Source organism: Arachis ipaensis, chromosome B08 (assembly GCF_000816755.2).
Source record: "Arachis ipaensis cultivar K30076 chromosome B08, Araip1.1, whole genome shotgun sequence".
NCBI classification, from domain to species: Eukaryota; Viridiplantae; Streptophyta; class Magnoliopsida; order Fabales; family Fabaceae; genus Arachis; species Arachis ipaensis.
In genome coordinates, this window is record NC_029792.2 from 118,428,972 (window position 1) to 118,441,153 (window position 12,182).

The 12,182-nt window shown below is 34.9% G+C and overlaps 3 protein-coding genes across 3 annotated transcripts; 2 read left to right on the plus strand and 1 right to left on the minus strand.

The window, feature by feature from the left end:
* On the plus strand, positions 1,173–4,386 carry LOC110266062. The gene is made up of 4 exons (XM_021109839.1): positions 1,173–1,415; positions 1,616–3,223; positions 3,325–3,462; positions 3,580–4,386. The coding sequence occupies exons 2-4, from the start codon at positions 3,068–3,070 to the stop codon at positions 3,769–3,771; spliced, it is 486 nt and encodes a 161-aa protein (XP_020965498.1). The 5' UTR covers positions 1,173–1,415; positions 1,616–3,067; the 3' UTR covers positions 3,772–4,386.
* LOC107611565 (protein FAR1-RELATED SEQUENCE 5-like) lies at positions 6,231–8,582 on the minus strand. The gene is made up of 2 exons (XM_016313476.1): positions 8,481–8,582; positions 6,231–6,920 (listed from the first exon to the last, which is right to left on the minus strand). The coding sequence occupies exons 1-2, from the start codon at positions 8,580–8,582 to the stop codon at positions 6,231–6,233; spliced, it is 792 nt and encodes a 263-aa protein (XP_016168962.1).
* On the plus strand, positions 9,479–11,264 carry LOC107611564 (probable indole-3-acetic acid-amido synthetase GH3.1). Its single transcript, XM_016313475.2, has 2 exons — positions 9,479–9,612; positions 9,764–11,264. Exons 1-2 carry the CDS (start codon positions 9,494–9,496, stop codon positions 11,139–11,141), a joined length of 1,497 nt encoding a protein of 498 aa, XP_016168961.2. The 5' UTR covers positions 9,479–9,493; the 3' UTR covers positions 11,142–11,264.

Sequence of the window (12,182 nt, forward strand, 5' to 3'; positions counted from 1 at the left end):
AATAAAATAAGATAAGAGTATTTTTTTAATTTATTATCATTTTTGTTAATATTTTTTTTTAGAAAAAAATCTTTTTGAAAATAATGTTAGTTGTAGTTTTTTAAAAATGTTTTTTTTTATTTTAGTCTTATTTTTATTTTTATTATTAGAAAATTCTTAAATACAGTAAAAAAATAGTTTTGATTTTAAAAAATATTTTTTATCAATTTCATAGCACCCAGATAATTATGTTATCTTTAATGGCTTATTAGTTCTTACTTCTCTAGGTTTTATTGTACTTTATGTATATGTTTCCATGCATGACATATGTTTTTCTGTCTAACATACATTGTGATACAATAACGAGAAATAACAAGTAAATTGAAATGACAATTTTATATGTCTGTACTCCTAAAATGTTATGTATTTATTTCGGTGATCATTTTTGATTATGCATGTAAGACTTACATTAATGTGATCTAAGTCAGTCAAGTTCTTTTTGATGGGTAAATTAGTAAAATTAGTTACGTTTTAAACACCATCCAATATAAAATAAAAAATTCTTTAAATTAAAAAATTTTATTCATTCTATGTTAGTTGAATAATAATTAAATTATTATAAAAAAATATTAATATCCATTTAGTTTGTGATAGTTGCTAAACCCACCATTTTAAACAACTCTAATATTAAGTCAGTTCTATTTCTCACCGTTATGTTAAATTAAAAAAGCTTGATGTCGATTGATTAACCCAACAATTGTGGGCCATGACCTTTGAACAATAGAAGGCATGGAGTAAGCAACTGTGGTTGCCTTGAAGGAACCATCCTCGCCTTATAAATAGGGCATTTGAGGCATGGTCTTATGCACCAGTCTACATCTTTCTCCCTCCTTTACTTTCAGTCTTAATATTTGTTGTGTTCTGAAGTTGTGACCATGGAAGAATATCGGCCATTTCCTGCGGATGACTCACAGGAGCCTCAGACGGATGATGCGTAAGTGCCACAACAATGCTTTAAGTTTTTTGTTAATGCCTTTTTGTTATAAGTTGTAGTGCATTTTTCGGATCACACGTTTAACCACACTAGTCTTTGTTATGCTTTTTGGCTTGAGCCTACTACATTACTGTTTGTACTGTAGGGTTGTTCCAGCACTGAGCCCCACGTCTGTCCTGGAGGTGCATTCCGTGGAAGACAACAATAACTTAAACCTGGAGCTTATGATTCAAGGGGTGACGTGTCTAACTTTTATCTATTTATTTCGTTAATTTTATAGTCCTTTACTTAATGATGACGTGCCGCACGTTATTTGTGCTGATGTATCGCTTTTTCATGACTCTAACAGTCAGTAGATCAATTTGTGCATAAAGACTCTACCGATGATGCTGTTGACGTTGTCGATAAAGCCTCTATCCAGAAGGTGCTAGATATTGTGCAGGTTTGTATACTGTACAAATTTTGAGTGTTTTTTTTTTCATTGTTATATGTGGTACATGTTGTGTTCATATGGTAGACAAGGCTTTCCGACATAGACAAATGCTTTTTTAATCTCATGCATATTTTTATTCCGACACTTCTTTTGGAACTTCATCCCCTGATAGTATAGTCAAACGTAATGCTAGTTGTTTTTTTGTGTAGAACCATGAGGTTAGAACTGCTGTCATGGAGGATAAAATGCAGTGTTTTGAGAAGCGTCTGTTAAATATTGTGAAGAACTTCACTGGCCTTCATAACAATTTACCCCATCTTAAAGGAGGTGCTGAGACATTCACGTCGGGGATCTGTAGAACCAATACTCAGGGCATGCAGAACCCATCACAAGCACAATTAACTGGTCCAAAGTTGTACTCTAACACTGATGAATTCCTCGCCGGTGAAATCCCTATGCCAGCGGACAAAAAAATAACAGAAACAATTGCACTCAAGTCGCATGACAATGGAAAAGGCATTGCAGGAGAATGCCTAGTAGGGATGTTTGACATTACAGTCCCCAATTCTCCTGACTACGACGACGATGTTATCATCGACGAGCAACGTTCTACACCGAGGCCTAAGTCTCGTGTAGCAAATTCGAAGCCCCCACTAGCTCGCAAACTGCATTGGTCGACAGGAGTCCCGAAAGTCGGTATCTCCCGAACTGTCGCTAGGAGTTCACCTGTCATAAGATCCACAGAGATGGTACAGGTTCTCTTAAAAAGTTGTTGTCTCTTTCTTTAAGGCCTTCATATTCTCCCCAATCAATATTTTACACTATTTAGTTTGCTGTAAATGATGTAAGGTTTTGATGAACTAGATAATGCATTCTGTCATGCAACTTCCGAGCCTAACCCACACGGATTGCAACACCCAGGTTGGTGAGTTATTTTCAGGTTCACCTTGTAGGACTAGACCAACGAAACTACCCAAGATGGAGCCTCTAGACAATGACAGTATTCCTCATTCTGCTGAAATTTCACCCTATATACCAGTTCTTTCGATGAGAGGGTGTGTGAACAATCAAGTCCCCCTCATAACCCAAGTTGGTCCACCCACAAGTGTCCTACGAGATCCACTCTTAAACAGCTACGATTCCCCTGTTTTTCTAATTCCACAGGCAAGTACATAAGAGTATTTTATAGTAATAAATAACCTGACTCAAGGAAGAAAGAGTTGATGCATTTCTTTTGTTGCTATTATGTGCAGACCTACGACATGGAGTTCAGGCCGACCCCGGAGATGGACCTTGTGTATGATGAAGTCTGATTTGCGGCTTATATATTTCGAAAGACTAATGAGACTAATAACTACGGGTACTTTCTTTTGCACCAGTTTGCCAATATGGTTTGATTTAGTTTTTTAACTTTTTTTTATGCCATTATTTAACAAATGTACTCACTTGTGCCATTCATGCATAGGGAAATTTTGTTCAAATTCACTCAACTTGAGGTTTCCAGAGGGCAGTTATTTTCTCTTTGTCCACGTTATGTGCCCCATTCTGATGTGAGTTAATTCATTTCAGTCTTAGAAATAATATTGACACGGGAAGGTACCGAGAATACATTGACGTATGGTTTCTTTTAAAAAATTTTGCAGATTGTTAATATTACTGTAATGATGGCTTCCATGAAAGCCTCAAGAGCATTACCACCTCGTAAATGGTTTGTTCCTTCTACCATGGCAAATGATATTCTCCTTCTAAAACCTTTGGAGGTCATCATCAAACGGTACCTTGAGCGATGGATGCCTGAAACAACCCAACTGGAACATGTAATATTTATCATCGAAATCTTATTGTAATTGAGTATCTGTGAAATTAATTTACAAATAAAGTTTTAGTTCACAATTATCTTTCAAATGATGAGTTGTAGGTGTTTGTGCCAATTTGCGAAGCAAGTCATTCATGGTATCTGATGGTCATAGATGTATCAAATGCAAGGGTGTACTCTCTTGACGTGACCAAGGCACCGGATACAATAGAACGGCGAGAACGCAACATGCGAACCATAGTGAGTTTTAAAAATTTGTTTTATATTCATAAACTACTAATGTAACACCTAATTTTCTGGTGAGATAAAGATGGTCATTTGAGCTTTTTATTAATTAAATTTTATTTTACCTTTCAGATGATTGCGCTATCACAAATTTTTAGGCTAGACCGCAACGCTGGAAGCTTCCAGCTTGTGTCCCCTGACCCTACTACATGGGGACCTATTCAATATCCACAAGGAGTTCCTACTCTGGATGACAGGTATGAGAAAATCAAGCTCGTGAATCATTGTTTACAAAAGAATGATACCATTGTGAACGTGAAGTAATTTATGGTGAAAACAAATGGCAGCTTTCAGTCGGCAACATGGATGTTATATTGGCTTCAACTGGCTGGCAAATTCAACATCACTGACATAGGAAACATGGTAAGATATACAAGATTTCTTTTAAAATTGGGACAGAAGTTGCCTTCCTCGACCGATGTTTCACTTCGTTACCTAAATTTTGTGTGGATTTCATGAATAGACAATGCCGGATAGGGTGCGGATGAGGACAGCTATAAACATCGTCCGCTTTCCAATCAACGAGGTTCTAAAGAAGGTTGATTTGAATAGTGCAGCGGCATGGAACACCATTCTGCACAGCATTGAGTAGCAAACATGGATTATTCCTATTTATCTTAGAATTGCAAAATGTTAATGAATTATATAGGTCTGTCATGATATTAAGATGTAATGCTCTACTTGTTTAGTTATTTTGGTGTGGAGAATAGTGATCTAGGGTACCCGTCATAGCACACAATTCACATTTCCAAGCTTAGGTATACTCTTTTAGAGTTACCTCTTTTGAACCATGGTGAAATATTAGTCTTTAGGCTTCACTGTTGTTAAATCTATCTATGCATATGTATTTTGAATCTGAATCATGAAGACCAATAGTATTGATGGTATGTGATATTAATCTGCTTAATTATGGGAATTGTCTATACTTTGCCAAAATGAACTCTTCAATTATGTTTAAAATAAAAGTGAGTTATCTTCCTTAACTATTACCGACTGCTATTTTAAGAGACATTTTTAATATAATAATCATAGTAATAATCTTTTGGTTTCAGTATTTTATTAGTTCTTATCTTTACCATTTTTTAAATTTAGTTCTTATACTCTAACATTTTAAAATAAATTCATTGTATTAGACAAAAAAAAGTAATTAGATCGTTACTAGTTATCATCTTTAAAAGAAGAGAGACTAACTATAAAATATTTTGTTTTTAACATATTGTATAAGACATCCTAGTTTAAATATAAAACAGTTGATAACAAAAAAATTAAAAAGAACCAACTTAAAATTTTTTATCTAATATACAAACTTAACATAAAGACAAATTTTTTAATTGTGAGTACGTAAATAAAAATTTTGCGAAAGCTATAAAATCTAATAGAGTATTTAAATCTAATTTGGATAAAGTTTTTTAATTATGTAACTACAATCATTTTAGAATTTATCTCCCTTACCATCAGCAGACCGACTCTTCTTAATATTGAAAACTTATATAATTATTTTTTACTGTTTCAGATGATACGACAAAATTAAAGGTAATTTTAAAAAGTAAAAACAACCATGGACACACAATATTCTATCAAATCTCAACCAATTTCTAATAAGAAATACATTTTTTAATTAACTCCAAGAATTGATCATGAAAATGCATATCTAAAAGGAAACTCTCATGACTATCAAGTACACATGATTGAGGTAAAAAATTCCAGCAATAACAAATGAATGAATTTAATAGGGATAAACAGTTATTATTGTTATATACTGCTCCAGAAATTTCATTAATGGTAGTGTTGGCATTTTGCTCCCACATTCTATTTCATAGATTCGTCCCTACATACAAGTCTAGTTTAAAAGTCTCCACTGGTTAGTGGCAAATTTGGTAATTGTTACGAATCGGAACATTAAAAAAAAGTCTTTCGAACCATGACAAAATATGGTGATACAGCTTAAATCCATCTTAAATCCACCAATACATATAGAAGCAAACGGATTACATTACTCAATCTAATGCAACAAATAAACCCTTCATAATGGTTCAAGTACTTATCCAATTTAAATAGAGATAAACACAAATTATCCAAAATATAACTTTGTCAACTAAACAGCCAAATTTAACCCTAAGGGTCACACCTCTGGCAACTAACTACATTCACCAATACATGTGGTAGACTCGGAGAAAATCGGTTGGTGGACAATAGAAGGATCACAACCAATCTTCCGCTTCCTGGTCCGAACTGGTTTTTCGCCACCCTGCATGGTTGAACAGTTTTGTCAACAGAGACCTTCTTAGTTAAACTTCGGTAGTACAACAAAAGAATAAAACATAATCACTTTGTTTAAAATAGTTTTGGATGATTCAATAGGATTGATATTCGATTAATGATTTAGAAAAACAAATGATAGTATGCATACACCGAGGTAAGCCTGAATTTTATAAGATATTCTAAAAACTAAAACTAATTCAAATGGTTGAGAATGATCACATGAAACCAAACTTCGAAAGATGACAACGGTGGTAAAAATTAAAAGATGTAACAACTTATGCCACAAGTTATTTCAATCTTGCCTAATATTCTTTCATTTAATGTTACTTTTTTCTAATAGTCTTCCATGATCCCATCCTCATTTAAGGTAACTCATTTAAGATACAATAGCCTTTCTTATTAGTCTAATAGCTCATTTCATAAGATTGGACAAATGCACTCAAGTGTTGCTAGTGCCTGTCCTATCTACCATATACACGAGCAACCCCCTCCAAAAACCTAATAGCAGCATTCACATCTCCACCTTGCAATTCTCTTTGCCTCCTAACCTCGTTATACATATCTTGTTTCGTGAAAGGAACCTTATTAAAACCTCCAAGCTGTGCTGCAAATGATTCGTATATCTTTGGAATACTAATCCCAATTCCCCTCATACTAGTCAGCTGAGCAATCTCAACCTCCGATATCTTCCTATGTGATCTTAGATAATTTACAAACTTTCCAGATACCATCTCGTGGTTATGTTCATCAATGAACCGCGACACGTACCAATTCCCGGTTCCATCTTTTTTCTTAATCCTCATCTCAGCGAGACACCCACAACGAGTGACTACCTTATGCTCCCTTTTCCTATCCATTTTTTCCAACCATTTCTTCTCTCGAAAACCCTGCCTGTTACATACAAATGTATATCTAACAATATGCCCTATGCTATTCCTTATTTTCTTCCCTTGCCTTGATGCAAAACCTTTCAGTCGACTATAGTTGTTGTAGAAACCACTTGCTTCTTCGGGAGTGTTGAATTCCATTTGAAGAACATCATCTACAGTAACACCTTCCAGATTTATCAACTGGTCTGGGGATCCACTAGCTGTCCCCTCCACCTGCACAAGAGCTTCATCTGCCTCAACTCCCATATCATACATTCCATCCTACATTATAACACAAAACAGATTAGTAAAATTAACTCAACCATTTTACTATCAAATGGATAATGTATAAACACTACCCATGTAAATATTTTCAGTAATCACGTTTCTTTGATCTCACCCTAGCTAGGCAAAATAAAAGACTTTTATAATTTAAAAAATAAAAAAAATGATAAATATTCCATTATGCTTTCATTGAATGTCTTTAATTTATCCTAAATAATAATTTTTTAGGGTGATCATATTTAATTTCTTGCAAGTGAAGTTTGAAGTATTAAACTATTAATGTTGTTTTATTTGATGAAGTGAAATGCAAAATAACGCACAAATTAAGTCTCAAAGTAAAGAATTTGAGTTGATCAAATATAGGTAAATTTGACCTTTTTTTTTAAGTTATTTTCCGTTCGAGTCTAAAAAATAAAAAAAAAAAAATTATGAATCTTAAATGGTACATTTAAAAAAATAAGTTGCTTTTGTCAAATAAGAATATAAGTTGCCGAATCCTATACTATTCATTATTGAATCTCATGCACTATATTTGAGATAATAAAAAAATTTCTTAGATTTTGAATGTTGATAAAAAACTTATTCTCTACTGCTCTTATTTAAGATCTAGAATCCATTTTATAACAAACATTAGTGAGTCGATCTAGTGTATAACAAAAAATGAATGCAAATAAGATTTTTTCTTTAAAAAATTTGCCAATCATTTCAAATAATAAATCAATACTTCAAATTTTGAGTCTACAGTAACATTCTTAACTTTTGAAAAAATTACTCCAATAAATCATTACCGACGTATAGGCAGCATTTGTTTTTAGTATATATGTTCATCAAAATATAAACACAGGAGTACATATATAATATTTGTTTATTTACACAAAAAATGATTAAACACCCATTCATTTTATGTATCTCTTGTAGAAAATAGTTTTTTCGATATTAATTTTTTTTATAAAATATATTTGTTCTTAGTTCTCTAATTAAGAATTACGTATTTTACAATAATTTATATACATGAATACATAATTATATCAACAAGAGATAGCTAAATAAAAAAATAATTTAAGGTTATATGTGTATTTTTTAAAAAAAAATTTAGCCATCCCAAAAAATCTTATACAGTGACTTTATCTAAACTTTTTATCTCCAATAATTTTATTTTATTTATTAATATTTATCCAAACATGTAACATGTTCTTGAGCCTGTGACATTGATTTCGAAAAGATACTTTGTTATTTGAACTAAACTAAAATGTCAAAGAACAAGACATAAAAAGCAATGAAAATTATAAGCATATAATATCTAGTAAAATTTGGTCTGTATATTACTGTCAAAATTTAACTTCTGATAAATTGCCTAAACTAATTAACTAACCAAGCTGATAAAAATGTGATCGTAACACAAAAAACTGTAACAGCGAATCAAATTTTTTTATGCAATAATAGTTCAATACATCCACATAAATCAGTTCAGTACATCCACATAAATAGTTTTGTAGTAAATCACATATGCACAGCAACATACGGGAATGGTATCACAGTGTTAAAAGCCACACATACCTGCATGTCAACATCACCAACATCGCCTTCTTCCGTCAATAAAATTTTTCTTGAACCACTCCATAACCATGCGTCCTGGACGACACTGCTGCTGGCTTCCATTTTTTCCAGTTACAACCGACTGAAGTTCACAACAAACAAACTTGAGAAAACAATAACTACAGTGATGATTTTGAGAACTTCATCTTCTCATACAAACACACAATGTGTTTCATCCCAAATCATAAATGGTCGCCGCTTAGGTATTATTACTAGAACCTTATTTTTTTTGTAACAAGACCTTTTTCTTTTTGGCTTGGGCTAAGCCCAAAATCTTATCTAAACCCATAACTCAACCCATTCAAACCCCAATCTGATCTTCTCTCCCAACGCATCGAATTCTACCACCAAGAGTCAAGCTCCCATGGCCTACAACATGAACATGTTTAATTCCACTTACCGGTTCATCCTCAACTTTGGAATCAAGCGTGATCTGATTCATGAAATCTGCATCAGGTCTCTCTGTTAGTTTCACCTTGGCAAGAAGCTTGTTCGTCTTTGCTCCATTTGTTCCAGTGTCCCGATTTTTGGTATTGATTGAAACACCGCCTACCCCGCTTTTTCTGCAACTGCTGCTACCTTGTAACAATACCCTTCAATACATTGAAAGAACAAAGGCTTACACCATGGGCTTTCCCCAGCTAAGAAATCTACATGTGTTCCACCGAAAAAAAAGAGTTGGGTTTGGGTAAAAGAAAAATCAATAATGACCCAATGCCATTCAGACCATCGGCTTAGAGCCGTTTATAGCCAACTACAACTATGCATATTGGCTTCCTTATTATCCTTTTTGTAATTTGCCTTCTTAGCTCAGGGATAAGTTTGAAATTACACTATATACAACACGACAAATAAATTACCTGCAACCCTTTTGTCTCTGGTATAGCTTTGTTCCACTATAATACATTGGAACATGTGAAAACCTTCCGTAACTATTTACCAGTCACGAAATATGTATATGATGATGATATGTAATGATGAAAACTTCCAGTTCTGGCACATCTGCTGGCGAAAGAAAACTGATGCCGTTCATTCATGAGGAGTTAGACCGACGTCAGTTACTGTACAGCCTTCTCATGCCAGTCATGAACCAGTACGTTTCTTTCTCTCTCTTCTCTTTCACAGTGCTTGCATTAACTCAACGCAACCGACGTGTATATGTATCAGCTACAGTACTAACTCCTAATTAATTAAAATAAAAAATTAATTAATTAATTTGGTTCTTACGCTTTGCACATACACAGGTACGTCCCTGATTTGGACAAAGGAAAAGCGCTTCACTTCCTGTTCGTGAAGGCAGAAACGAAGACCCCCGGAGGGCTGGTGGCGCGGCCGGTGCTAACAAGCTACTACAAAAGCGAGCACTTCAAGAACCATCCGTTTGACCCATACAACTTGTACACAAGCCCGAATGAGGCGATCCTCTGCCCCGATTCGTTCCAGAGTATGTACACACAGATGCTATGCGGCCTCATCATGCGCCACCAAGTCCTCCGCGTCGGTGCCGTCTTCGCCTCCGGCCTTCTCAGGGCCATCCACTTCCTCCAGCTTAACTGGCAACATTTGAGCCATGACATCTCAACCGGAACCCTAAGCCCCAAAATCACCGACCCTTCCATAAGGGAATGCATGGCCAAACTCCTCAAACCTGACCCGGAGCTGGCGGAATTCATAACGATGGAGTGCTCCAGTGAGGACTGGGAACGGATAATCACAAGAATCTGGCCAAATACTAAGTACCTGGACGTGATCGTCACCGGTGCCATGGCGCAATACATTCCCACGCTGGACTACTACAGTGGTGGATTACCTAAAGCTTGCACCATGTACGGTTCCTCCGAGTGCTACTTTGGTCTTAATCTCAGGCCAATTTCGGATCCTTCTGACGTTTCTTACACCATTATGCCAAACATGGGTTACTTCGAGTTCATTCCACACGATGACTCGTCTCCTCTCACTCTCTCCCGTGACTCGCCGCCGCCGCTCGTTGACCTCGCCGACGTCGAAGTCGGGAAGTACTACGAGCTCGTTATCACAACCTACTGCGGCCTCAACCGTTACTGTGTGGGTGACATTCTTCAAGTCACAAGGTTCCACAACACCGCGCCAGAATTCCGCTTTGTAAGAAGAAAGAACGTTCTTTTGAGCATCGATTCTGACAAAACCGATGAATCGGAGCTTCAGAGAGGCATAGAGAACGCATCTGTGTTGTTAAAGGAGTTCAACACGACGGTGGTTGAGTACACGAGTTATGCAGACACAAAATCGATCCCAGGGCATTACGTGATTTACTGGGAGCTTATTATAAAGAACGCTTCTCGTCCTCCAACTAATGAAGTTCTAAACCAGTGCTGCTTGGCAATGGAGGAGTCTTTAAACTCGGTTTATAGACAGGGAAGAGTTGCAGATAATTCAATTGGACCTTTGGAAATAAGAGTGGTGAAGAATGGAACATTTGAGGAGCTCATGGACTATGCTATCTCCAGGGGTGCGTCCATTAATCAGTACAAGGTTCCAAGGTGCGTAAGCTTCACACCAATAATGAAACTGCTCGACTCTAGGGTGGTCTTTGTTCATTTCAGCCCAGCTGCACCTCACTGGACACCGGAACGTCGTCGTTGAAGGATCCTTCCCGCCATGCAGTAGTCATGCACTAGAACTAGATCTCAATAAAAATGTTTTCTTTTTCTTTTTTTTAATTTATTATTATTATTATCTCATGGAAGTATCTGTGTATTAACTTCTTAATGTGATGTTCAAAAGTGCTTGCTTTTAGCTTTTCTCTTTTTTGGCCGTCGTGGCTTAACTCTGTTAAAACATAACTGTGTGCTTTAACCTTTAAACTTCTTTTTTTTATTTTCTTATTTTTCTATTTGAGTCTAGTCATTATCTTGTTTAATTTAATTTTTTTGTCCCTAAAAAAATATGATAATTTAGTTTAGGGCTTATTGAGTGTCAATCACAGTAACTTTTTGGCTGCCACAAAAAAAGGAAAGACTTTTCAATAATAAATTACTATATCATTTTCAGATAATAACCAATTTACTTTTTTATCTTTTCCACACACGTCAACAAAACAAAACCTTATACTGATGGAAGTTACACAAACAACCTCCACTCACTTTCCTATTTTCATACACAGACACTTTTAGTAACATTGCTTGAATTGAAACAACATTATTGCATTAATCTTATATTTGAATTTGTTAGAAAAATAACTTTAAATACTAATGATATTTTCACTTTTTCAAGTATATTAGAGTATATTGTAAATTAGAGTATATTGAATGGTAAAAATTTTTAAATTACTAAATGAAATTAATTTTATTGGACCAAATTTTTAACCCATTGTTTATGTTGTTGTCTACCTAGCAAAGCTGGTTATTATATTTGGTTTTAATCCTAAAAAATATAATAATTTATTTTCAAGATTTAAACTAAAGAGGGACTCATTGGTCGGGTCTGGAAGGTGTCACCCGAGTAAACTCATTGGTCCAACTTCCTAGATTTTCTGAGGAAAAGCAAAAGCAAGACTCATAGAATATTTATTAGTGTCAATCACGGTAATTTCTTGGCTGCTACAAAAAAGAGAAAGACTTATATCAATACTATAATGTGTTCATTTTTCTTCAATAAGGCAAAATGTTATGTTTAATAGCAATA

What these genes read in the sequence shown, in the direction of transcription:
- LOC107611565 (XM_016313476.1), bottom strand. Translation starts at nt 8,582, where the DNA reads ATGGAAGCCAGCAGCAGTGTCGTCCAGGACGCATGGTTATGGAGTGGT. An exon ending in TTGGTGATGTTGACATGCAG is followed by an intron (nt 6,921 to 8,480) that starts GTATGTGTGGCT and finishes GTTATAATGTAG; the next exon opens with GATGGAATGTATGATATGGG.
- LOC110266062 (XM_021109839.1), top strand. Translation starts at nt 3,068, where the DNA reads ATGATGGCTTCCATGAAAGCCTCAAGAGCATTACCACCTCGTAAATGG. An exon ending in AAACAACCCAACTGGAACAT is followed by an intron (nt 3,224 to 3,324) that starts GTAATATTTATC and finishes GATGAGTTGTAG; the next exon opens with GTGTTTGTGCCAATTTGCGA. An exon ending in AACGCAACATGCGAACCATA is followed by an intron (nt 3,463 to 3,579) that starts GTGAGTTTTAAA and finishes TTTACCTTTCAG; the next exon opens with ATGATTGCGCTATCACAAAT.
- LOC107611564 (XM_016313475.2), top strand. Translation starts at nt 9,494, where the DNA reads ATGATGAAAACTTCCAGTTCTGGCACATCTGCTGGCGAAAGAAAACTG. An exon ending in CTCATGCCAGTCATGAACCA is followed by an intron (nt 9,613 to 9,763) that starts GTACGTTTCTTT and finishes GCACATACACAG; the next exon opens with GTACGTCCCTGATTTGGACA.